Raw genomic sequence first — 24,811 nt, 5'->3', positions numbered from 1 at the left:
AGTCACTTAACTCCAATTGCCTTAAAAAGAAAAAAAGAAGAAGAGTGGTTAGGACAGAATAGATAGATTTGAGAATTGTCTGTGTAGAGATAGTAATTAAACCAGTGGAGCTGATGAAATCACCAAGTGAAGTGGTATAGAAAGAGAAGAGGGCCCAGGAGAGACCCCTGAGCGACCCCTCCTGTGAGAAGGTGTGATTTGGAAGAGGACCCAGCGAAAGAGTCTGAGAAAGAGTGGTCACATAGGTAGGAGGAGAACCAGAAGAAAGTGGTGTCCTGAAAACCGGGCCTGAACAACAGGTGGCCTGCGGGCTGCTTGTGGGCTACCGAAGGATTTCTGGAAGCCTGCAAAAAATGGAGGATTGCCACCGCTTATCTCCTGTTTGTTACATGACCCATGGCAACCAACCATCGTCAGTCTGTCTCTAGTCTCACCTATCTACAGCTTGAAGAAGTTGAGCCTATTTTCATTTCGGCTCCTACCTACTGCCAGGTTGTGCAGGTCTGCTAAAAACCTAGAGAGAAGAGAATATCAAGGACATGAATTTTATTTGCCAGAAAGAATCTTAAGGGGCAGTTAGGTAGTGCAGTGAATTGAGCTCTGGCCTTGGAGTCAGGAGGACCTCAGTTCAAATCCAGCCTCAGACACTTAACACTTACTAGCTGTGTGACCTTGGGCAAGTTGCTTAACCCCAATCGCCTTACCAAAAAGCAAAACAAAAAAAGAATCTTGAAAGTGTTGCTAGTGGTGATGAATTCATGGGAAAGAAACATTCACATAGTGGTGGTAGTTTCATCACTGCTACCCTTTAAAGGCAAGGGCTCTAGATATGGTAAGTGAAGTTGGTGTATGAATTCTGTGTAAAGAGCTGCTTCACTGCATGTATCTTCTGAGCCAGCTGTACCACTACTAATATCCCCAAAAGATCAAAGAAAGACTTTGGAAAAGGACCTATATGTAAAATATGTGTGTATGTATTATTATACTTTAAGAAGTGATGAAGGGGATGGTTGCAAAGAAACACAGAAAGATTCGTATGAACTCAAGCAGAGTGAAGTGAGTAGAACCAGGAGAACGATCACAGCAAAATCGAAGACAAACAACTTTGAAAGACTTAGGAACATTGATCACCACTAAGGCTAAACACAATTCCATTACACTGTGAGCTCCTTCAGGGCATTTTTGCTTCTTTATGTATTGCCAGCTCTTAACATACATGGGAGGCACTTAATAAGTGTTTATTGAGGGATTAAATTCCAGAAAACTCAAGATGAAACAGGTTACCCCCTCCTAATAGAGAGCTGGTGGATTCAGAGTACAGATTATTTTTTTTACATGACAAATGCTAGAATTTGTTTTTCTTGACTATATGTGTTTGTAGCTAGGGTTTTGTTTTTATTGATTTCTCAGTGGGAGGGAGGAAGGAGGGAAGATGGATTTAAACATAAAATAAAATTTAATTAAAAAAAAATTGGTGTCTGAGAACACATTTTCTGTACCATGGCTTAAAAAATAATGGCAGACTTTTGGCCAGGGATGAAATGCCCTTAAAAAAGGAGTGGAAAATATATGTTTTGGAGTTTGGAATACTTGAAAATCTAATCAAAAGAGCTTTAAACTGAAAAGGAAAAGGGAGGGCAAAAATCCCAAACATATATTAACAAAGATAAGAGAAAATAGCCACAATGTAGAGGAGTTACAGAAGATCGACAGTAGGGATGCCTAGAAATCCAGAGGATATAACTTCTAAGAGAAGAGCTAGCAATAAAGCTACTGACCTCAGATATCTATATAGGCATACCTCAGAGACATTGCCGGTTTGGTTCCAGACCGCTGCAATAAAGCAAATATCACAATAAAGCAAGTCATATGAATTTTTTTGTTTCCCAGTTCATATGAAAGTTATATTTACACTATGCTGCAGTATATTAGGTGTGCAATGGTATTATATCTAAAAAATGTACATACCTTAATTTAAAAATATTTTATTGCTAAAAAATGCTAACCATAATCTGAGCCTTCGGTGAGTTGTAGTGTTTTCGCCAGTAGAGGATCTTGCTTTGAAGTTGATGGCTACTGACTGATCTGGGTGGTAGTTGCTGAAAGCTGGGGTAGTTGTTGCAATTTATTAAAATAAGACACCAATAAAGTTTGTGGCATTGATTGACTCTTCATTTCACTTAAACTCTTAGAAGCCATTGTACAGTTATTTACTGGCCTAATTTCTGTATTGTTGTGTCTCAGGGAGTAAGGAGGCCCAAGGAGGGAGAGAGATGGAGAACAGCCAGTTGGTGGAGCAGTCAGAATATATACAACATTGATAATAAAGTTCACTCATCTTATATGGGCATGGTTTGTGGTGCCCCAAAACAATTTCAATAGTGACTTCTAATATCATTGATCACATATTACCTTAATGGCTATAATAGTAATGAAAAAGTTTGAAATATTACAAGAATTACCAAAATGTGACAGAGATGTGATGTGAACACATGCTGTTGGAAAAATGGCTCTGATAGACTCGCTCAACAGGGGATTTCCACAAGCCTTCAATCTGTAAAAAGTGCAGCATGTGTGAAGCACAGTAAAGTGAAGTATACTGAGAGGAGGTATGCCTGTCTACAAATGCACAATGTATGAGAAATAAGCAATATGAACGAGAGCTCCTAAAGCGAGGAAGCAAATGTGACCTCAAGTGTTACTGAGCCTTTGTGGGACCCATGACAATGTTGTGGCTCTGGAATGGTATTCAGGGGCTGGGAACCTGTGGCCTTGCGGCCAGATGAGGCCCTCTAGGTCCTCAAGTGCTTGAGGCCATATGTGGCCTCCTAGGTCCTCAAGTATGGCCCTTTGACTGAATCCAAACTTCACAGAGCAAACCCCTTGAGGCTGCAGGTTCCCCACCCCTGGTATAGGTTATTCAAAGAAACAATGTGGTTCTGGGCATGTGGAGGTTGGCGAGAGGATGGAAGGTGGAGTAGCATTGTATATTAAGAGGATATAGTGCTCTGAGGGGATGTAGGAACCAGAAGGTGGAAGCAGGGTGGAGATAAAGATCAAAGGAAGCAGTAACAGAAAAGACATTGTTATCACAGTATACTAGTGTGCATCTACCTTGACAGAAAGAAGAAATAGGCTAAGCCCAGGAAATAGATCACGAACATTACACAGACAACATAGTAGTAATAAGAGGATTTCAGACACCTGCTGGAGCTTTCTCTAGTGCTCTGCCAAATGCAGGTTAACTAACCATTTCTTGGTTTGCTTTCATTATAATTGCATCCATCAAAAGGTGGAGGAAGCAACAACATCCTACCAGCACCTTCTTCTCTCCGACACCGAGAAATGCAAATGATGGAAATCTTGCAAGCAAGTGACCACGACACTTTAGAATTTGTGATAGAAAAGGAGAGGAGAGTTGGATCAAGTCTGATATGCATCCTAGGTTTTTTTGAAAAGCAGGATTCAGGGGAAAGGCAAGTAGGATTCCCTGGTCTACAATTCTATAGGGGAATCTAGCACAGGAGCATTCAGGGGGTCTTAAGCATGAAATTTTAAAGATAGAAAATATTATATTTCCAGTAAAGAGGAAAATGGGGAAATGTCCAAAGAGACCAGTGGGGATGTTCAGAGAAACCATGAAAAAATTAAGATTTTAAAAGATGCATCAAAGATAGAATCAAGGGAATCCAATAAAGAATGAATACAAAACAGGACTGGAACCTTAGGGATGATATCAGGAGCACTAAAGCCTAGAGCGTGCTGAGACTGTAGAGAAACACTAAAGACAATGAAAGAAATGTTCAGAATTTTTAAAAAACCTATATTTGGAGGACATGTGAGGATGAATAAAAGGGCAGAAGAGGAGAATGCAAAGAGATTATTGAGAGAAGACAAAACTGCTCCAATCTGATTTTGCTTGTTCAGCCTTTGAAAAGGAGAAGAATATTTGTGCTAGAAAGAACAGATCAGAAATGAATAAATAGGAAGCTGAAATCCGAGATAACTAGGGAAATAATAAGAGGACACCTAACTAGTCTCAATGAGTTTAAGTAACTAGTTCGACAAGTTACACATCGGGGAATTTTTTTTTTCAAACTGGCAGATACTGCTGAGCCACTGTCAGGAATCTTTGAAAACTAATGCAGAAGGAAGTGAGCAGAAACGAGAGAACAATTTATATAACAGCAACATTGTGAAAACAAATAACTTTGAAAGCTTTAAGAAATCTGATCAGCGGAATGAACAGTCATGATTCTGGAGAGCCAATGATAAAGAATTCTGCCTACATCTTGACAAAGGGCTGATGGACTAAGTGTGCAGAATGAGACATACGAGATGTCCATTTTTGGTCATGGCCAATGCAAGAATTTGTTTTGCCTGACTATGTATGTTTATGAAGGAAACATAGCCAGATAGCAAGGTATCTGAAAAGGTCTGAAAGTTTTAGTAGATTGAAGGTTCAACATGAGCCAAAAGTGAGATATGGCTGATAATAATGGTAACAATAGCATTTGTACAGCCCCTTAAGGTTTGCAAAGGGCTTTACATGTCATCTCTTTGATCCTTGCAACAACTCTGTGACATAGATGCTATTGTTATCTCCATTTTCCAAGTGAGGAAAATGAGCCTGAGAGAAGGTAAGTGATTTGACTAGGGTAACAAAACTAGTAACTGTCAGAAGCAAGATTTGAATTTAGATCTTCCCATTCAAGTCCAACATTGTACCCTGTAAGGCATTGTTCATCTACTGTACTCCACCTGGATCAGACCATATTTGAATTTTTTTTATTTAGTCCTAGGTACATTTTAGTAAAGATACTGATAAATTAGAGAGCACCCAGACACGGTGGTGGTGCAGTGGATAGAGTGCAGGACCGAAAGTCAGAAAGACTCATCTTCATGAGTTCAAATCTGGCCTCAGACACTAACTGTGTCTGTGTGACCCTGGAAAAGTCACTTAAGCCTGTTTATCTCAGTTTCCTCATCTGTAAAATGAGCTGAAGAAGTAAATGACAAATCTCTCCATTATCTTTGCCAAGAAAACCCCAAATAGGATCACAAAGAGTCATACGCAACTGAAATGAATAAACAACAGACAAAGACAGCCAAGAATAGTGAAGGGCTTCAGAATCATGCCATATGAAGTTCATTGAAAACGACTGAGAACGTTTAGCATGGAAAAGAGAAGACTTGGGGAAGAACAGACTTGATAGCCATCTTCAAGTATTTAAAAGGCTGTCATTTAGAGGACTAATTAGATTTGTTCTGTTTGGCAGAGCTAGGGGCTGTGGGTAGGAGTTGAAGAGAGATTTCACCTCAACATAATGAAAGATTTTCTATGGATTAGACCTGTCCAAAAATGGAATGGGCCTGGCTTAGGTGGTAGTCAGTTTCTTCTTCCCTGATAGTCTTCAAGCAGACGTTGGATGACCGCTTGTCAGGTATGTTAATGCATGGATTCTTGTTGAGGCATAAGGTGGGTTAGTCAGAAGGCCCTTCTGTCACTGAAAGTCTGTGCTTCTGACAAAACCTCACATTTTTAGAGAACATTTGTCTTTCTAAAGAACGTTTGCATCTCTTGTCTCACTTAATCTTTACATGTAGCAGGGCTGAACCTTCAGGCAAGTCCTCTGTAGCGTTATCATGATGTGGAGATATACCCTGGGATTTTGAAAGGGATGCCCACAAAGCACAAGCAGGTCCGCCACAGGTAGAAAGGCTTTGAGTATAAGGCCTGTGGTTGACCATAGGCTGAGTGACCGGGGACTAGCCTAGCTAAGTTTGGAGAGGCTCATCTCCAGGTTGGCCACTGGGTGGGGGACTTTTCAATCACAGCAACTCTTGAAGACCATCAACTGGGTTTTTGGAAGATTTTGATCTCCATGGGTAGAGGGAAGAAGCACCCATTCCAACAAAATTAAAGATCCTTGAGATATTTGAGTATGTTTTAGGGTAGCATTGTCTTTTTTCTTACAGATTAAGGAACTAGCAGAGGGGGGTTAAGAAATGTATCATATTGGAACTAGATGAGACCCCAACCATTATATAGTCTTACTATCTTATTTTACAGATAAGGAAAATGAATTTCAGAGAGGGTGTTATGAGTTGCCCAAGGTCACACAATGTGCCAGGGCTAGAACCCAGGTCCTCTCACTCCTAACTTGGTGTTTTTATACTTGGTGTATCCCATTCAGGGCTCCATGAAGTAGGCGTTTTCTGTGTATAGGGCACCCGCTGGTCCAATGGAAGCTATGTGGACTTGGTATACGTTCCACAGGGGTGCCTTTCATCAAGCAATCAGCAAATGTTTATTAAGCACCTACAATGTTCCAAGCACACTGCAAGGTGACAGGTGTGCAAATACAAAGAATTAAACAATCTTTTACTTAACAAGTTTACGTTGTACTGGAGGAGATGAGAAGGACACAGAAAGACAAAAAATCTGTGTGTGTGTGTGTGTGTGTGTGTGTGACACACACACACACACACACACACACACACACAGAGTAGTTAACTATGGGGTAGTTTGGGAGGGAAGGCATCAGCACTTGGGAGGAGGAGCCAGGGAAGGCTTCATACACAACATGACGCTTGAGCTTTCATCTCAAAGGACAAAAATCCACTCAGAGGGCAGAGATAAGGAGGGAGAGCCTTCCAGGAAGAGGAGATGGTCAGTGCACAGATAGGAAATGGAGCGTCCTGAGTGAGGAACTGAGAGAAAGCCAGAGTGGACAAGGGGGAGTAAAGGCCAATGAGGCTAAAAAGATACATTAGGGCCAGGCTGTAAGGATTTTAAAAATTAAAGTGTAGAGTTGATACTCTTTTTTTCCCTAGAGGTGTTAGAAAGCCACTGGGGTTTTGTCCAAAAGAACTATTCCAGGCATTGGCCTTAGAGGTGAACCCCAACCCTCCTTTTTACTGCCTGTGTAACCTTAGATCAAAGCCTCAATCATTTCCTTTTTCTGTCATTGAGGGAGTTGGATCCATGATTTCTAATGTCCCTTTGAATTCTAAAATTATATTTATATGATCTTTTAGGCTCAAAAACTCAATTTCATAATCTCTTCCTCTCTCCAGAGGCTGATACTCCGTGTCCCCTCAGTGTGCCTTCCTCCATGGCTTGAGTTCTCTCCCTTCTCCCCTTCACCTTATTACTTCAACACCACTTTCTCTGCACAGAATCTTTCCTCCTCTACTGCCTCCCCACCCCACCCCCTGCCACCCAGCCACTGGTATACTCTTTCCCAAAAATAGTTTGTAATCATTTTACATGTATCGTGTAGAAACACATCTGTATCTATACCTGTATGTTCATGTCTTGTCTCCAGTCAGAATATAAGCTCATTGAGAACAAGGGTTGCCTTTTCTTTTTCTTTTTGTCCCTACCTCTTACGTTGTGCTTGGTACATAGAAATGCTTACAGTGGTGTACAGTAAAAAGAGTACTGGGTTTGGAGTCAAAGGATCTGAACTTGAATTCTGAGTCTATCATTTAATACTTGTGTGACTTTGGACAAGTAACTTAACCTCTTTGTGCTTTCATTTCCCTATCTAATAAAAGGATTGAAGGTGTCACATTCTCTACCATATTAAAATACAATTGGGAAATATTTAATAAAAATAAAAATACAGTACAACATAGATAATGTTAATTTGTGGTTTTCTAAGTCAATATGGGCCCTTAGGATTTCATTTCTATTTGAGTTTGATGCACTGGACTAGATGACCTTCAAGGACCATTCCTAGCTCTATATCTATGATCCAATGATTTATTAATTTATAGTCTTTTCAAAGATGATTCTTGAGAAGTTGGGACTGAACTGATAACCGAAGAACTAAAAAACATGTTATAATAAAAAGAATATAGTGTGAGTCAAGAGCCCTGGATTTGCATCGCTGACTATTCTAGCCCTCAGTTTGCTCATTAGTAAAATAAGAAGTTTAGACTTGATGATCTTTCCTTGTTAGTAGTCTATGAAATCATCCACCCTCTGCACCAGGGAGGACTTGGGAACCTAAGTCAAAGTAAACAAACAGGGGCAGCCAGGTGGCCGCAGTGGAGAGAGCAACAGCCCTGGAGTCAGGAGGACCGGAGTTCAAATCCAGCTTCAAACACATAGCATTCACTGGCTGTGTGACTCTGGGCGAGTCACTTAACCCCAATTGCCTCACCAACAAACAAACAAGCAAGCAATGTCTGTAGCCCTTTGCAGACAGCACTGAGCGCCAATTGGAGAGACCCACAGCCCTGGCAATCGAAGCTGCGTGAGGAACGAGAGCGGAAGCACGGAATTGTCTGTAATAGGGCCCCCCAAAGTGAGGGTCTCCTGCTGGGGTATTAATGCAGATGGGAGCACTTAGCTATACAAATACAGACTATTAATGTCAACCAGATTATTCAATAGAACGTAAGCCCTTTGAGGGCAAAGGATGTTTCATTTTTATCTTTGGATCCCCACCACCTAATACAGTGCCTGCCACTTAGTAGATGTGATTAATGTTTGTCAAATAAATGACTGGATGAATATATTCAGGTAAACTGAATATAGGAACTTAAGGAGAACAGTGGAAAGCTAAACAAAGGGTAAAAGGAACAATGAGAAGGAAGAAAGGAAAGAAACAAAGAGAAAGAAATGGGGGGGGGAACCATAGATTGGACACGCCCTAGTTGTTCAGTGCCTACCTAGCCTTTTACTTTGCTTTTTAGTACAGTGTTTCCAACTACTTTTAGTGTACAATTCGCTGTGAATTTGCCAATAACGGCAACGATAACAGTAGCTAGCAATAATTTTGTACGTTAAAGCTTGCAAAGTACCTTACATGTTTACTTATTTGATTTTTGAAGGGGCGATCCACCTAGTCTTAACCGCCCTTCCTCTCTCTTTCCTCCCTCTTTCTTCCTTTCTTCTCCCCTTCCCCCCTTTTTCCTTCCACAAATTCAAATCAGGCCACCTACCAGTCCCACCATCTGTCTGTCCACCCCCCAGAGAGCATTGTATACGCAAAAGTACAGCGGTTACCCTCCCTCCTCTTTCCACTGTGGACAGCACAACTTGTGTCCTCGAAGTCAAAAAGTGGTCAAAAGGAAGTGAGGAAACTTGGGACATCTGGACAGAACAATGAGATCCTCATGAGAATCACGAAGTTCTGACTAGGAAACAGTGCACCAGTGTTTTGTGAAATAATATTAGTCCAGCCTACAGTATTTTTATTAGAAGAAATCTGGCCCGTCAGTAATTTTGACTGACTCTTCTTACTCCAGTAAAAGGAATTAACATTATTCCCTAATCCAATCTATCTATTTCTTTATCTCCACTGAGATAATGGGAGGTCCTCTTGTTACGAAAGTTTTGCTGTTACATCACCTAAAGGTGGTAAGAACTCTACTATAGCTAAGAAAAAGGTGGGGAGAAGATGAGAAAACAAACAAGGGAGGGGACTAAAACAAAAGAAAGCTTCTATTGGCGGGCTGCTGCTCTTGGCTCCCACCCCTGCGGGTCCTTTTCCACAGACCAAAGCAGGAGCCCAGGGCTGCAGTGGGGAAAGTTTTAGCTTCCCATGCCGAACAGGAGCAGGCTAGAAACAGAGCCCTAGCCTAAGCAAGGCAACTCCCTCCTCTGCTTTTGCCATCTTGTGGGACCAGAACCACCCTTTGCTTGGACCCTTATATTATGAGCAGGCAGAGTGCCCCTTAGGTAATATGAAAATGAGAGCAGAGCGTCTGAGTGCCTTGCCTGTGTCCTCCTGGTAGGTGGTGTTAGATGTCCAGAATCATGGAATCATGGAATGCTGGGAGAGACCCTAGATAACTAGTTCAGTCCCCCTGACTATAAAGATGAGGAAACTGAGGCCCAGAGACAGCAAATGACTTGACCATTATCCAGGACCCAAATCAAACCAAAGAAACAGTATGGGGGACAACTAATGTGCTTGCCCACCATCAATCACAAAGCATTTATTAAGTGCTCACTGTGTGCCAGACACAGTGCTGAACTCTCAGGATACAAAGAAAAGAAAATTTTTTTTGCCCTTAAGGAACTTAAATTCCAATGAAGAAGAGAACACGTAAGTAGGTAGGTACATAAGAGACACATACAGAGTTCGATGGAAGATAATCTCTGAGGGAAGGGCACCAACGGCTGAAGGTGGGGGTGGGGGGGTGGCAGAAACAGGAAAAAGCCTCCCTCAGAAGGTAGAATTTGAGCCGCCTTGAGTCAATTCTTCCTTCTTGTTTAAAGCCCAATTCAAGTGCCACTTTCTCCATCAAGTATGCTCTGAGTCTCCAGCCTCCTCATCTCCTTACGTACCATATGTCAATGCTTTGTTTTATAACTCTCTGTTGCACTTAGGTGACTATTGTCTATCACTGTTTTGCATGTGGGTCTTATCCTCCTGCTAAATTGAGTTCCATGAAACCAAGAACTGTGTTTTATCTCCATTTTATATCCCACCCCTGGAGCCTAGCATAATATTTTGTATACAATGGGCAATTCATTTTGGTTGAATTACCTTCTTTCCCCTTTTCTTCTGTGTTTCTCCATCATAAGCACTGTGGTCTAGTGGAGATAATGTTAGATTGGTAGTTCCGGTACATGGGATTGAATCCTGAGTCTGCCCCTTGTTACTTCTGTAACCTCTCTGGGCCTCAGTTTCCTCATCTGTACAATGAGAAGATTGGAATAGACAACCTCTTAGGTCCCTTCCAACTCTGTGAGTTTACGCACAACCTGCTCACAGCTGGGCACACCATACCTTGACCCCAACATAGCAATGGCATTTTGGTCCTTTTTGAGGAGGAAGGACAACAACCGCCTCACTTCATGTGTCCCTCTACCACATCATGCAACTCATTATTTTCCTTCATCCCAGTCTTCTCTCCTCGCCCCTCCTTTCATATACTTTACGCCCCTTCTGCACTTTGCTCTTCCTATTTCTCTCTATATCAAGAGTTCTTCGCCATTTCTATGCCGTGCACTCCTCCCTGTTTGGCAATGCTTATGGATCCCTTCTTAAGATAATGTTTTTAAATGCATAAAATAAAAACATAGGATTACAAAGAAACCAATTGTATTGAAACAGCCATCCATAGGGGAAGCTAGGTGGCGCAGTGGCTAGAGCACGAGTCCTGAAGTCAGGAGGACCTGAGTTCAAATTCGACCTCAGACCAAACACTTGACACTTACTAGCTGTGTGACCCCAGGCAAGTCGCTTAACCCCAATTGCCTAAAAAAAAAGAAAAGAAATAGCCATCCATAGACAGAAAGACCTTGATCATGTGCATTCTTGACATGAGTCTAATAACTACAATGGGGAGGCAATCAGGGTTAAGTGACTTGCCCAGGGTCATACAGCTAATCAGTGTCTGAGGCCAGATTTGAACTCAGGTCCTCCTGACTCTAGGGCTAATGCTCTATCCACTGTGCAGACTACCTGCCCTAGTAATTTTGAAGTAGTGATGAACAGAAATAATATTCTGAGATAGCTGCAGCAACCATAATGTAGTGTGAAAATATCTGTGACTTCCATTGGTGACAAAGTCACAGGTATGGCTAACTGCTGAACTGTGAGCTCCCCCATTCAGTCATGAGCTCTGTAAGAACCGGGACCACAAGGCCTCGGACGTCATAAATGCCTGTTGATGGACTAATACACGTGGTTTGTTGCCTACATTCGTAATTAAAGGAAATATTACATTTCTTTTAGAGGTTACTGAAACTAAAGACTCAATGAAATTGAAGATGTAATTTTTTCCCCCATCCGAATTCCTGAATCTCTCCAAAACATATCCGGGGACTGCCAGATTAAAAATTTCTGCCCTATATCATCTTTAAACCAATGGTGGGTTTCCGCTGGGTCATGAAATCACTTCTAGGCCTCTGATGCCTGTCCCCTTCTAAAGGATCGCTCATTAGTCATTATGAGTATCAACAAAGAATAGGGAGAAAGTATACTATTTTAAATTTGAGGGGCAGGAATAGTAATCCTTTATTCTAATTAGCAATATTTTCTAACATGGTCCTGACCGAAATCCAAACGCACAGATGTGCTTGACCTGCAGATACATTTGGTCTTGGTAACTAATACCACTGCAGACAACTAAAAGAAAAGTCATAGGGAGGACTGGGGGAAGCTGGGAGAAAGACGAAGAAAAGGTAGAGATATGAAAGTGTAGGCATCAGACCCTGGGGGTTCCGGAGGTCAAAACTATTTTTGTAAAAACCCTAAAACATTGTTTGCCTATTAAGATGCCACTCTGTTGGGGGCAGCTAGGTGGCACAGTGGATAAAGCTCCAACCTTAGAGTCAGGACGACCTGAGTTCACATGCTGGCCTCAGACACTTGACACTTTTAGCTGTGTGACTGTGGGCAAGTCACTTAACCCCGATCGCCTTCCCAAAAAGCAACAACAACAACAACAATGAAAAATGCCACTCTTTTCCGATTACACATCTCTGTGAGACCAGATTTTCTTTATACATTTGAACAAAAAATAATGTGTTTTTGCTGTAGCTGGGAGCTAGCTATAGAATATTCAAGCCACTAGGGGGGAAAAAAACAGATAAAGATTATCCCTAAATCTTAGATGATCCTCAGAATATCCAAAGTAGGTAACTTTTCATAAAAACATGAATTAGATCTTTTAATTGTAGAAATCTGGATTTGGTTCCAGTGCAACAATTAGGAGAGTTCTCATAGTTCTGAATGTTCGCACAGAACTTTGAAATTTGTAAGCTACAATTCAGCAGTGCAAAGTGTGGTCAACATGTTCTTCCATTTATGGGAATCGGCTTTTTTGTGGTGGTGGTTTGGTTTTGTCTGTTTTAATCTTTGGCTCTTTTTCTTTTTTCACGATTTTTTAATTCCTTTTTATGGGTCCCAGAGGCTATTTGGGAAGTAGGTAGCTACATCTATGTTTTGTGGGATTGATACTAGGGAAATCACTCAAGATATCAGCTTTGGAATCTTTACTAGGAGGGCTAAAGAGTAAGGAAATCTATCCTGGTCTGGCAAGAGCAGGGAGAAAGTTGTTTCTTTATCAGTAAAGTCCCAATGTGTCCAAGGTACCTCTAAAAGAATAGCTTGAGGTTGTATTAGGGGAAAGTCATCACAGTGCCTTGCCTCTCTCCTTTTTTCATTTACCTGAAACCATACAAAGAAAAAGTAGATCTTAAGTAGTAGAAATTCTCTCAACCAAAGAGATTTTAATTCCTTGTTATGAATTTTAGAAAAGTGAGGAAGAGATAAGGGCAGCACACCAATTCCTAAATTTCTTAGTGTTAGAGCATCCTATTATTTATTTGGTTTCCCAGGGCCTAATCTAACCCTCCCTAAAAGAATGGTAGCTTTGATGTCCATCTAAAGATGCATCCTACTGAAAACCCTATTCTGATGCCTCATTATGATATGAAGATGACCCGGAATAGACCAGCTTATCATAAATGTTACCAAACTGAAAAGCCTTCCAGTACAAGCCCTGGGATTTCTGACCTTAGCAAAGCAAATCCTCAGACAATGTCTGAAATGCTCATCACCAGGCATGGTACAATACACTTATATCGTAGTCAGAGGAACTGGGTTCAAATTTTGCATCTACCACTTTTGAGCTGTGTGACCTTGTCACTTAACCTCTCTCTAGGCTTCTGCTTCCTCATCTGGAAAGTGAGGGCTTGAACTAGATGGCCTTCTAAAGTTTATTTCATTTCTAAATCTACGATCCCATAACCACAGGGCAATAATTGCTTTTTAATAACAATAACTCTTTAAAATTATCAACCAAGTTATGGAACAGCTCTCATCTGCATCATTGGAGGAAGTCACGGGCCATCTCTTTGCTTCACCCTAATTGATTCTCTATTGCATCCCATGGAACGGCTCTTCCAAACCTTCTCTTCCCAATTCCTCCTGGCGCACTCCCAACCCTGACACCAGATCTTAGAGCCTCATATTCTACTGAAAAAACAGGCCGTTTGCTTTGAGCTCCCTCTTTTCTTGTACCCTGCATCTCAAAACCATTTCACATTATCCCCCATTCCCTTCTTTCCTCTGCTCTGCTGAAGAGGTGATCCTTCTCTTGAGCAAAAAGCCAGTTGTTCTATTTGTGTCCTTGGCCCCATCTTCTTTAAACAAATTGCCTCCTACCTTCCCCCCACCACAAATCATGTTCTCTGTCTGATCTGCAGTTTCTCCCGGTCTGCTGGCTCATTCCCTACTGCCTACAAACATGCCCAGGGTCTTCCTCTTCAAAAAACAACAGCAACCCTCCCTTTACTCTACCATCCCCTCGGGGTAGCATCCTATGGCACTTCTTCCTTTCACAGTCAAACTCAGGGAGAAAGTTGTCTACACTCGTTGTATCTCCTTTGTCTAGTCCTCACTAACTTCCCAGCTCCTTGGAGTCTAACTTTTAGTCTCATCATGCAACTGAAAAACTGCTGTCTCCAAAGTTACCAAGGATCTCCTAATTGCCAAACCCAGTGACTTTTTCTCTATTCTCACCCTTCTGGACCTGTCCAGCATTTCACACTCTCTTCCTAGATATATTCTCTTCTCTGGATTTTCATACTTCTTCCTCTTAGTTCTTTTCCTTAGTCTCCTTTGCTTTATTTTCATTTATTTACGACCATTTAACTGTGAATGTACCCCAAGGCTCTGCCCCAGGCTTCTTCTTTTCATGTACTCTTTTATTAGTTCCCCTAGGTCTAATGATCATGATTCTCAACACTCTATAGTCATCCCTTTAAGCTTTAATCCCTCATCATTAAGTGCCTATTGGGCATTTTGAACCAGATGCCCCATAAACATTTAAGATTTAACATGGCCAAATTGTTAAATCTCCCCCCACCCCCAACCTCCCCTTTTCCCAAGCTTCCCTATTTTGTCAAGGGTACCACAACCCTTCAGTCACCCAGGTTATCTTGTTTTTATAATTAGATGTTTTGTCTTCCAACTGGACTATGAACTTTTTGAGGACAGGAACCATATCTTATACTTAACTTGTATCTTCCACAATAGTTAGCACAGGGCATTGCACACAGCACTTAGGAGATGATCGAAAATTTATATAAAGGAATGGCCTCGAGGAAAGACCACCTAGGTAGATGCTGTGTTAAGCTACAATATAAAGCAAAACTAACTTGGACCATGATGGAGGTTGTGAGAATGGAGTCATATTGAAGTTAAATATGGGATAGAATAAGACAGAGTAGAGGCTACTATTTATGTTTGCTTTGCTTTATTCAATAACAATAAAAATACAGCAAATGTTATTAAACATTAAGTACATGAACTGAATGATGTAAAACTATAATAACTAAGCTTGGCCCCAAAAAGGAGACATGAGAAAATACCTCTCCCTGTGTAAATATAGAGGTGGGGGTCCATGGATGTGGAATAGTGCATATAACAGTATGTGTGTGTGTGTGTGTGTGTTATGTGTGTGTGTATATATGTGCATATGTGTATGTGTGTGTGTGTATCTCTCTCTCTCTCTCTCTCTCTCTCTCTATATATATATATATATATATATATATATATATATATATCTCTAGGGTGTATTCAGGGTATGTATAGTGTAGGGTGTGTTCAAGGAAGAATAGCACCTCTGGTGTGAGGGCTGCTGAGCCCTTTTCGGGGATGCTTTTGACCTTTGGGGTCCACCTGATCACCCAACTCTCATCTATAGTACCAAAAAGTTGTAGCATATGCAGCAGCCACACCCTGCTAAACCTTAAACTAAGCTGAGGCCTCAAACCCTTTGGCAAGTTAGGGAGAGTATCTCCCCCAAGCGTGTGAAGGCTTCCCCCACGGAATGGGGGATGGGGGATGGGAACAGTTTGTTCCAATGGCCACGAAGGCAGCCGAAGCAGGCGCTGCAGAGCACTTAGAGCTTGGTTAGACATCACAGATGCCAAGGTCATCCACTGCATCCCGAGCCATAGCCAGCTGTCTTGACTTTGTCTTGTCACTGCACTCCAGTAATTCTGGAAGACAAAGTGAGGCTGATGACTTTGTGCAACTCTGCCTCATTTAAATCCAATTTATGCACTAATTAAAAGACATCACCCATACCATTTTACCATTTTTACCTACTTCAAAGTCCTGTGGCAACAGGCAAGTGATGAAGCAGCAGGTGTGGGTACACTGGCATCTGTAGTCATAACCCTGCACACAGGCAGCCCAGGCTTAGGGTCACCTTCTCAGTGGACTGAAGCAGCCATAGGATGCAGCAGCCCTCTGGGTGTCTGAGCAACCTTTTTAAAGGCCTGCATCACTTACTTCCTGGTGTGAGGAAGGGGCTAGAAAAGGTGCCCTAAAAAACTGTCTGCTTCACCCATCCCTGGCCTGCTCACCAAAGCAGATGGGGATCCCACCCTGTGGTTGAAACATAAAAAACACACACAAAATATTTTGTGAAATTAATACCACTCACCATCAGTGCGTGGAGTGTGTACACACTCATGGACATGGGAGACACTGGCAAAGCCCAGCATGGTGTGCCCGCATCAAAGAAGACACTGTGCTCTATGAGCAAAGCAGAATTGCAGTAGCTCAAAAAACACATGAGATACATAAATTTAGAGACATCTACCTCCCAAATGTTCATGTGGACTATCTGTGCCTGACCTGTGGTAGAGCCTTCCAAGCTTGGATGGGTCTGATCAGCCTCAGTTGGACACAGTGATGTCATTTTGATTCTCTTTGAGAACGAAGGACAACAACCAGCCAACTCTGTGTGTGTGTGTGTGTGTGTGTGTGTCTGTCTGTAACAGGCTCTCTTTGGCTTTTAAAGCCTTCGTAACTTGGCCCTGACCTATCTTTCCAGGCTCATGTAAATCATTCCTCCTCCAAACTGTCCTTTCCGTTCCATATGACATCCCATCTCCCATCTCCACACCATGGCACTGTGTGTCCCTTGTGGCTGGAATGCCCTTTCTCCTCATCCCCCAACCCTCCCATCAGGATGCAGCTCAAGTGCCACCATTTCACCCGAAGCCTTTCCTGATGCCCCCACTGACCTTCTCTCTCTAGAATTGCCTTGTATTTAATCATCTTGTATTTATTTGTATTAAATCTCTTCACATTTATTCTGGAGATATCTGTAGAGATATAGATATATTTGTCACTACCGTTGCCCCCTCCCCCTCCTCCTTTTGACTATAAGATCATCAAAAGTAGCGATTGTTTCATTTTTTCTGTTTGTTCTGCCAGCACCTGTCACAGCGCCTGGCATATGGTAGGAACTCAATGAATGATTTTTGATTGATTTTATTAACTTCTTCCTTTTGTCCCTCCAGGTTTATATCATCAAAGTTACTTGGTCCAGCGGTTCCACTGAAGCCATCTATCGACGGTACAGCAAATTCTTTGACCTACAGGTAAAGATCCTGGCACCTCAGCGGTTGGCCTCTAGCCAGCACTAATTCCAGAGGAGGGGTTGCTGGGAGGGAATCTGTCTAAGCGGGTTTCTTTTCCGCATGCTACATGTTGCTCTCCCCTTTGGAATCTGGGCGCTCTAACCGAAGGATCAGAGGGGTTTCATTTTCTTGGGCTTTTTAAAATGGCACCTTTATTTCTAAAGTTTCCTTGATAGAAGAGAACATTTAAAACGCTGCTTTGGCAACATTAAACATTTTAATTATCCAAATACAAAACACACAGGCCAAGTAGCTGCCTGTGTCAACGTGAAGATACAAAATTGTGGATCATTCATAAAGCCTCAGCATGGCTTGCAGAGCGCTAGAGCGTCCCCACAGGCATCCAGCCTGACTCTTCACTTTACAGATAAGCAGTCTAAGGCCCAGAAAGGTCAGGAGGCTTCCCAAAGACCACACCAGTAATAAGCAGCAGAGCCAGTATTGCAGCCCGGGCCATCTGATCCCAACCCAATATGAGGCTTTGAATTTCTGTTCGAATAGGGATCGTTGTGGGTTGTTAGCTCAGGTGGTCTCATAATTCATTAGCCAGTATTAACTGAGCACCAATTACGGACCAGGCAAAGACAAAGAATGCCTTCAAGATGCTGACATTCTGTACGCACATGAGCACGTAGAAAATGATTTGGAAATGGGGAGCCACTGGCGACGGGGGGGATCCAAGAGGGCCTGATGTGGGAGCAGAGTTTGAAGGATACTGAGAATTCCAAGAGGTGAAGTTAAGGAGGGACTGTGCTCTCGGCACGCGTGACAGCCTACACAGAAGCATCAGAGGAGGATGGTGGCGTATCATGGGTGAGGAGAACAAGATGTCCACCTGGGCTGGTCCAAGAACGAGTGAAGAATACCGGTGAAACCAGGGCCGCTGATTTAGTTCCCCATAGAGGCCATTTAGCTCTGAAGGGAAGTAAACTCCACGCTCCATGGTCACAGATTGAATCCCTGAAACCAGAGAGCTGTTTTGCAGTGCACACCCTCTGACACAAGACAAGGAGAGAGAATGTGTCTGAAGTCGGTGCAAACCCAACCCTGAGTACTAGAAAAAATAACTTGAGGCGCGTGTCTTTCTGAGGGTTGGTTGTTAGCATCATTTACCTATAATGAAAACACAACATAAGTGAAAATGGGTGTGACTGACATTCTGGGAATTCATAATGCTTTTTAAAACAAAATAATGAAGTCATTTGCTGACTCAGGACAAGTTGAAGAGCTGTTTAGAGTTTTTCTGTGTTCAGTAAACACAGTCCAGGGTGAAGACAAACAGCATCGGCTTTCCTTTCCTCTAACCTTACTGGTTTTCTGGCACACACTTTTCCATGTTGAGGAATGTAACTGAGTACTCTGGTTTTAAAAGGCCTGCTTTTTGCTAGACCAGCATTTTCCTGAGGAAGGAGAAAAAAAGAGAGCACTTTTAACTCAAGGTTCTATCACCTACTTATTTAATTCTATCAATTAGGAGAAAAAAGCCAGATTTCCCCCAAATACAATCCACAGTAATAAGGAGTTTACTCTACCATAAATAGCCTCAGACTTCCCTATCTTAAAAAAACTTTTTAAAAGGTATGGCTTGCAACATGTTCTAAAGATTAACAGATGGGCTGTTGGACCTAAGAAGGCATGGAATTCCAAAGGCGTCGACTCATCATGGAAAATGCATTTGTCTCCAGCTCCCCAAAGTGTAAATCTGGAAATGGTTAGTGGAAATGCACCAGCTGATCTCAGCTGCTGCAAAGGAGCAGATAGAGAGAGCTGATCCCTAAGGTAATGATTCCCAACCCATTTGTAGGTGTGATATCCAAATGTGAATGGATTTCATAAGATTCCCTCCCTTCCTACTCTCTCTTCTTAACAGAGATGTTTAACATATATATTTTTTAAATTAAATTAGAATAAGTTTAGTTTGAAGAATTTGGTAATTTTCTAGGAACAGTTCATGGAGGGCATATGATTTTCTTTAGCCTTTTTCCCTTGCTAGAATGCTGTCTTCATTGCCCACTGCCCCTGTGTAAGCTTCCTCTCTTCTGAACTCCAGTAGTATTATAATCTATACCACACAGTTTGATAATATCCCTTGTTAGGATGTTCTCTATATCACATGTTATTCTTTTCTGTATTATGCTGTTTTATAAGTACAGTAAGTGTTTGCAGGCTGCATACCTTCTGTACCATGCTGTATTATAATCCTTACTACAGTCCTTTTCTTGCCTCTCAGAATCCGTAGCTTCAAGCAAAACTTAGCCCTGATGGCATCCCCTCTTTGAAGCTTTTCCCAGTTGCCTCTCACTTTTATGCTCCTTCCCCCTCAAATTATCCTGTACAGGGCATTCCACAAATCTTGCAGCTTTTATAGGGTATTCCAAAAGCTAAAGACTTTTGGAACACCTTGCATTTCTTTTTTTGACCACATAGTGTGGCACCCAGTAGAATATAAGTTCTTTGAGGGAGACACTAGTGTTCTTTTTTTTTTTTTGGCTTCATATCTCCAGGGCCTTACCTATAGTAGATGCTTAATAAACGTTTGCTGAACTGAATTGAATAATTATGTCGCCTTCACAGTTCTGTGAGCTCATCGTAGGTATTCGGTAAATACGTGTAAGGTTGGTTTGAAGTAGTTTCTTCACCTTTGCTTTAAAATTCACCTCCTCAATAAATCTTGCCCAGATAAACTTGCCTTCCCTTTGGGGAGGCTGCAAGGTTAAGGGGTCCTCGTTCTGACACTAACTCAGCACAGTATCCTCAGTAAGTCACTTTACCCCCAGACCTCAGTTTTCACCTCTCTAAAATGAGAAGGTTGGACAAGATGACCTATGAGGTCAGCAGCCATCTTTGACATACTCTGAGTTCTCTGGAGGATCACTCCAGCCATTCTGTGATCTACACTGCATTTTTGTATGTAATGATACAAGCCATGACCACTTGTCACAACCATGTTGCTTGACCAGTGCTTAGGTGACTTACACTTCAGTGAGTCTGTGGTATCATTGATGTGACATCTCATTCAGTGAGGCAGATTGTAACCCATCCACGCCTGCCCAATCCCTGTGTTTCTTGTCCCTATCGCCCTGTAAGTTTACCATGAGAGAATGAGGAGGGGTTACCCAATGTGTTAGGGCCTTTCCTCATTTTCTTCTGATGTTATGGGGATGCTAGTGATGTGCACGCACTGACCACTGCTTACACTTGGTTCCCACCTTGGGACCAGCTCACTCTTTTTTTTTTTTTTTGGCAATACTTTCTTTGCTCTGTGTTGCAGCTTACACACCCTGTACACCTCCCCAATGCCCGTTGCGTGGTACACATTTTTAATTCTTTGCAGACTAGAATCTCCTCTGACTCACAGCTATACAACTGATAAATCGTTGGCACTAAGAAGATTGGCCTTTGTTTCTGAGAGAAGTTTGGGGTCATTTTCAAAAGGCAATCCAGCACACTCTCCTCTTCCTGTTTAAGTCTGGGCCCAGTGCATGGTCCCTGTATAGTATCTGTCCAAGACATGAATTCAGATGGACAAGCACTAGAGGTTGTCCGTCCAACTATGCATTATAATCTAGATAATAGGCATCCTTTTGGTTCTTCCTGTGTAGATGTGTAGGGCAAACTCTCTTAAGCGGCTATTGGTGGCACTCTAGGGCTTAGTGCAGCCCACATAATTCAAGAGGAGTATTTGGAGGACTTTATCACTTATAGGAAATTCCTCTTCAGCTTTCCTCCCTACTAAATCTGCATGACAGTGGTGAACACCTTTGATGACCTTATATCTCTCTGTTTTATGCTTCACCTGATATATCAATAATCAGCAGATTATAGGTCACTTCTGTTGTCATCTTTCATAGAATGTTTTTTTGTTTGGGGATTTTATTGGAAGGCAGTCAGGATTAAGTGACTTGTCCAGGGTCATACACTTAGAAAGTGTCTGGGGCCTGATTTGAACTCAGGTCCTCCTGACTCTAGGGCTGGTGCTCTATCCACTGCACCACCTGGCAGCCCCACCTTTCATATTATGTTGAATAACTTTGATGTATGCATGTAAGACATTTTGTTGGAATGAAAGAAAGATCCCTAACATGAGGGATTCAGTGGACCTCTGAGATAGCCCAAGAAGAAACTGCAGTACATCAGGTTCAGGGTCTCCAGCCTATGGCTTAATTGAAATAAATACCTAAACATCTCAGATTCCTACAGCAGCTTCAAGAATCTGTGTCAAAGAATCCAAATGTCTTTAACGCAGTATTTTGCTCTAGTGAATCAAAAGTTTGTTGTTGTTTTAAAGAAATCAACAAACAATAAGTACAGTGAGATCTTGTATTCTCTAACTTTTCAGTTATTTGTGCGATAGTAAAGATACCATACGGGACAGCTAGGTGGCACAGTGGATAGAGCTACGGCCTTGGAGTCAGGAGGACCTGAGTTCAAATTCGGCCTCAAACACCTGCCACTTACTAGCTGTGTGACCCTGGGCAAGTCACTTAACCCCGATTGCCTCGCCAAAAAACAAACAAAAAAAAGAGACACCATGAAATGGTGCTTGCAGATCTGACTCTTCCTTCGTTGTGAATGCTGTCAGTTCGTGTGGCTGAATTTAATAAGCTTTTTTGTAGATGGGAAAGTAGATATAGAGGTTGGTGGTGGTTGATATTCCCTGTCTGAGTTTGTTTTTCATGCCTTTGGCCTCCCCTCTCTTTCAAATATCTCAGTCAACATCTTCAAAATTGTATCTCCTAGCACACATAGATTCTACATATTTTGGCTTAATCCAGCTGCTTCTCTTATCTCGCTTCTCTTCAGAGAACCATTTCTACATCCTCTGAAAGCACACTTGGCACTGAAAGACTGGAGTCTGAATGTAGTTGTTCTGCTGTCCTTGATGGTTAAAAAAATGGCTACTGGAAAATCTTTGCAGTTCTTTCCCATTTTTCTTCCATTTGTTGTCCTTCCATTTTTATCCTCAAATGCCCTTTGGAGAACTTTTCTTAGGTTGTTTTCTTGCCAGACTTTAATTCATTTTACCTTAGACTGCTTCTGTTTTGCAAGGTGATCCTGCTAAAAAATTATATCGTCCTTCTCTAGACTTCATAACCAAGTTCATGTTTTGAGCTGTCTCTCCACTTACTGAATAACGTAGTTGTTTGACTACGAAGGTGCTTTTTCGACTGTTTGGTCTCTTTGTTTTTGCAGCTGATCTGTACTTGTTAAATATGTAGAAATGGTTTTGTTTGCATCTGTCTTTTCTTCCATCCGTAGACCAATTTTCATTGTAAATAACTTAAGTTTGTCAGGGTACAGTTATTTTCATTGGACCGTGTTTTTTTCCTCACTTTTGTTCTTCTAGCTTTGTACAAACTTCCTTTTGCTCTAACAATTTGGTGATCTCACCAAAGCCACCATACTTGGGCTGAGATTCTAAGTGGACCTTGCAGGGGAAAGGTCAAAACAGATGGCCACGTCAGGGTATTGGCAACGCTATTCCCATGTCAGGGATGAGTTGAGTCGTGTCTATAAAAGGGCGTTTCATTTTTTATGTTGTTCTTTGGTGCTTATTGTTTCTAGCACCTACTCACTCTTTTCTCAAAGAAAGTGTTCATGATGTACAAGCCTCAAGCTTCTGTGTAGTCTAGAAGTCATTGACCTTTCTCGTTATTTATTCCCGATCTCCATTTCCCAACCTTTTCCTCACCATCCTCTCCTCTTCTCACTTTTTGCACTGAAATCACCAAGTAGGAAAATATATGCCAATTGAGTTGGAAAGGTCTTACCAAGTTCTCCGTAGAATTTCTCTACCTGTTCACCCTCAGCAATAAATACCGATGTATAAACTGCAGTTATTTTTATGGTGGGCATTTTACAAACACCTGATAAGAGCTAGGCAATGCAAGATGAACAAGTGTCCCATGAGATGATGTGTTTCGTTGCCTCTTGGGGGCATGATAAGCCCAACTCCACGTGCAGCTTTTGAAATGTTTCTCTTCAGAGAGAACCTATGCACCATCACCTTTCCATTGAACTGAAAGGTCCTTCTTATCTGGATGCCATTTATGTAGCAAGGATGTCCAAATCAATACAACTCAGGTCCTCCAGTAAGTTATTGGTCATTGGGCAAAGGTTTCACATTTAGAGTACCAACAATCAAGCTGAAGGTTATGGGTGGTCTACAAACTCCGATTATTATCCTCTGCCCCCTTCTCCAGTGTTCTGTCATAATCACTGCAAAGGCCGTAGGGAGCCACAGAGGACTGAGGTTTTCTTTTGCTTCATGGATTGCAGTGAAAGTGACCAAATCACTAAACTACTGGTAATGAGCTTCTCTGTCTTTAAATAGGCTGGTCCTCTGAGAATAGATCTATACTCAAAGCCTTTCCAGCATGGTACCTCTCCCCTCTCCCTTTCCCCTCCCCCCTACCCCACCCCGGCCGTAGGTTATACTCTGATGACGTGACTTTCAAGAGGCCAAGGTGACCTCCATGTCACAGTACAGCATCAAAGAAGAGCTTTATGAGGACCCAGGGAGCACCTGGAATTCTCACTCCTGAAACCCTTCACCTACTTGTTCTTGACCATAACATTAAACCCGTTTGAACAAATGAACAAAGTTGAGGATATTCAGTCCACTTCACAGAATCCAATTTATGTGGTGGTTTCTGTATCAAGTGGAGGATCCCTGTAGAGTCATTACTGCTCCATTTCGTTTGCACTTGTACATAAATTTTGTCCTAGGCATCCTCATGTCTGCCTCTTGTGTGCTTTCTCAGGAAGTGTAAGTTTTTCCAAGGCAGAGGCCATATGTACTTTATTTTATATACGGTGCCTCATTCATGCAGGTTGTGTATACAGCAGGTGCTCACTTACCATTTTTTTTGGACACAGATTCCTGCATCTGCTGGAGGAATTTGAGAAGGTTAGGTATTTGAATTAAGCCATGGGCTGGGGACCCTCAGCCTGATACGCTTGCATTTTCTTCTTGGGTTATTTCAGCGGTCCACTGAGTTCCCTTCTTAGGCATTCTTCTTTTATTCTGAGCTGGAAGCATTTAACCACTGACCCACATGGAGCCCTTTCAGTACAGAAAAGAAACATTGCTGCCAGCCAGTCCTCGGAGATGCCAAGAGCTTGAAGTTCTGCCCATGGTTATAAAATGGTAGGCCAATGGCAGACAGCCTAGAAGTGGGCCCTCAGGACTTCTTTCTGTAGAGCTGGGAGGTTAGTAGTCATGAGGGAGCGCTGAGCTGCCAAGGAAACACATTAGGGAAGGGAAAAGTGTTCTGGCCTAAAACTTCAGTCTTCTTAGCCAGACTTGATTGTTGCCAACCTTCAGCATGCCTTGTAAGGTACGGAGCTATTCTAAGTGCTTGGGGTCCCTCTATCTGGAAGGACCGCCTTGGA

General features: G+C 42.1%; 1 protein-coding gene across 1 annotated transcript in view; it reads left to right on the top strand.

The window, feature by feature from the left end:
* The window catches only part of SH3PXD2B (SH3 and PX domains 2B), a 128,271-nt gene that overhangs the window by 36,203 nt on the left and 67,257 nt on the right, over positions 1-24,811 (top strand). Inside the window, exon 2 of the mRNA XM_020992306.1 lies at positions 17,297-17,377. Coding sequence (XP_020847965.1) covers positions 17,297-17,377 — 81 coding nt within the window. The remainder of the gene's footprint in view (positions 1-17,296; positions 17,378-24,811) is intronic.

This window comes from Phascolarctos cinereus, unplaced genomic scaffold, assembly GCF_003287225.1.
Source record: "Phascolarctos cinereus isolate Bilbo 61053 unplaced genomic scaffold, phaCin_HiC Scaffold_2;HRSCAF=192, whole genome shotgun sequence".
NCBI lineage: Eukaryota > Metazoa > Chordata > Mammalia > Diprotodontia > Phascolarctidae > Phascolarctos > Phascolarctos cinereus.
The sequence above is the reverse complement of the archived record's forward strand: the minus strand, read 5'-3'. Positions and strand labels throughout refer to the sequence as shown.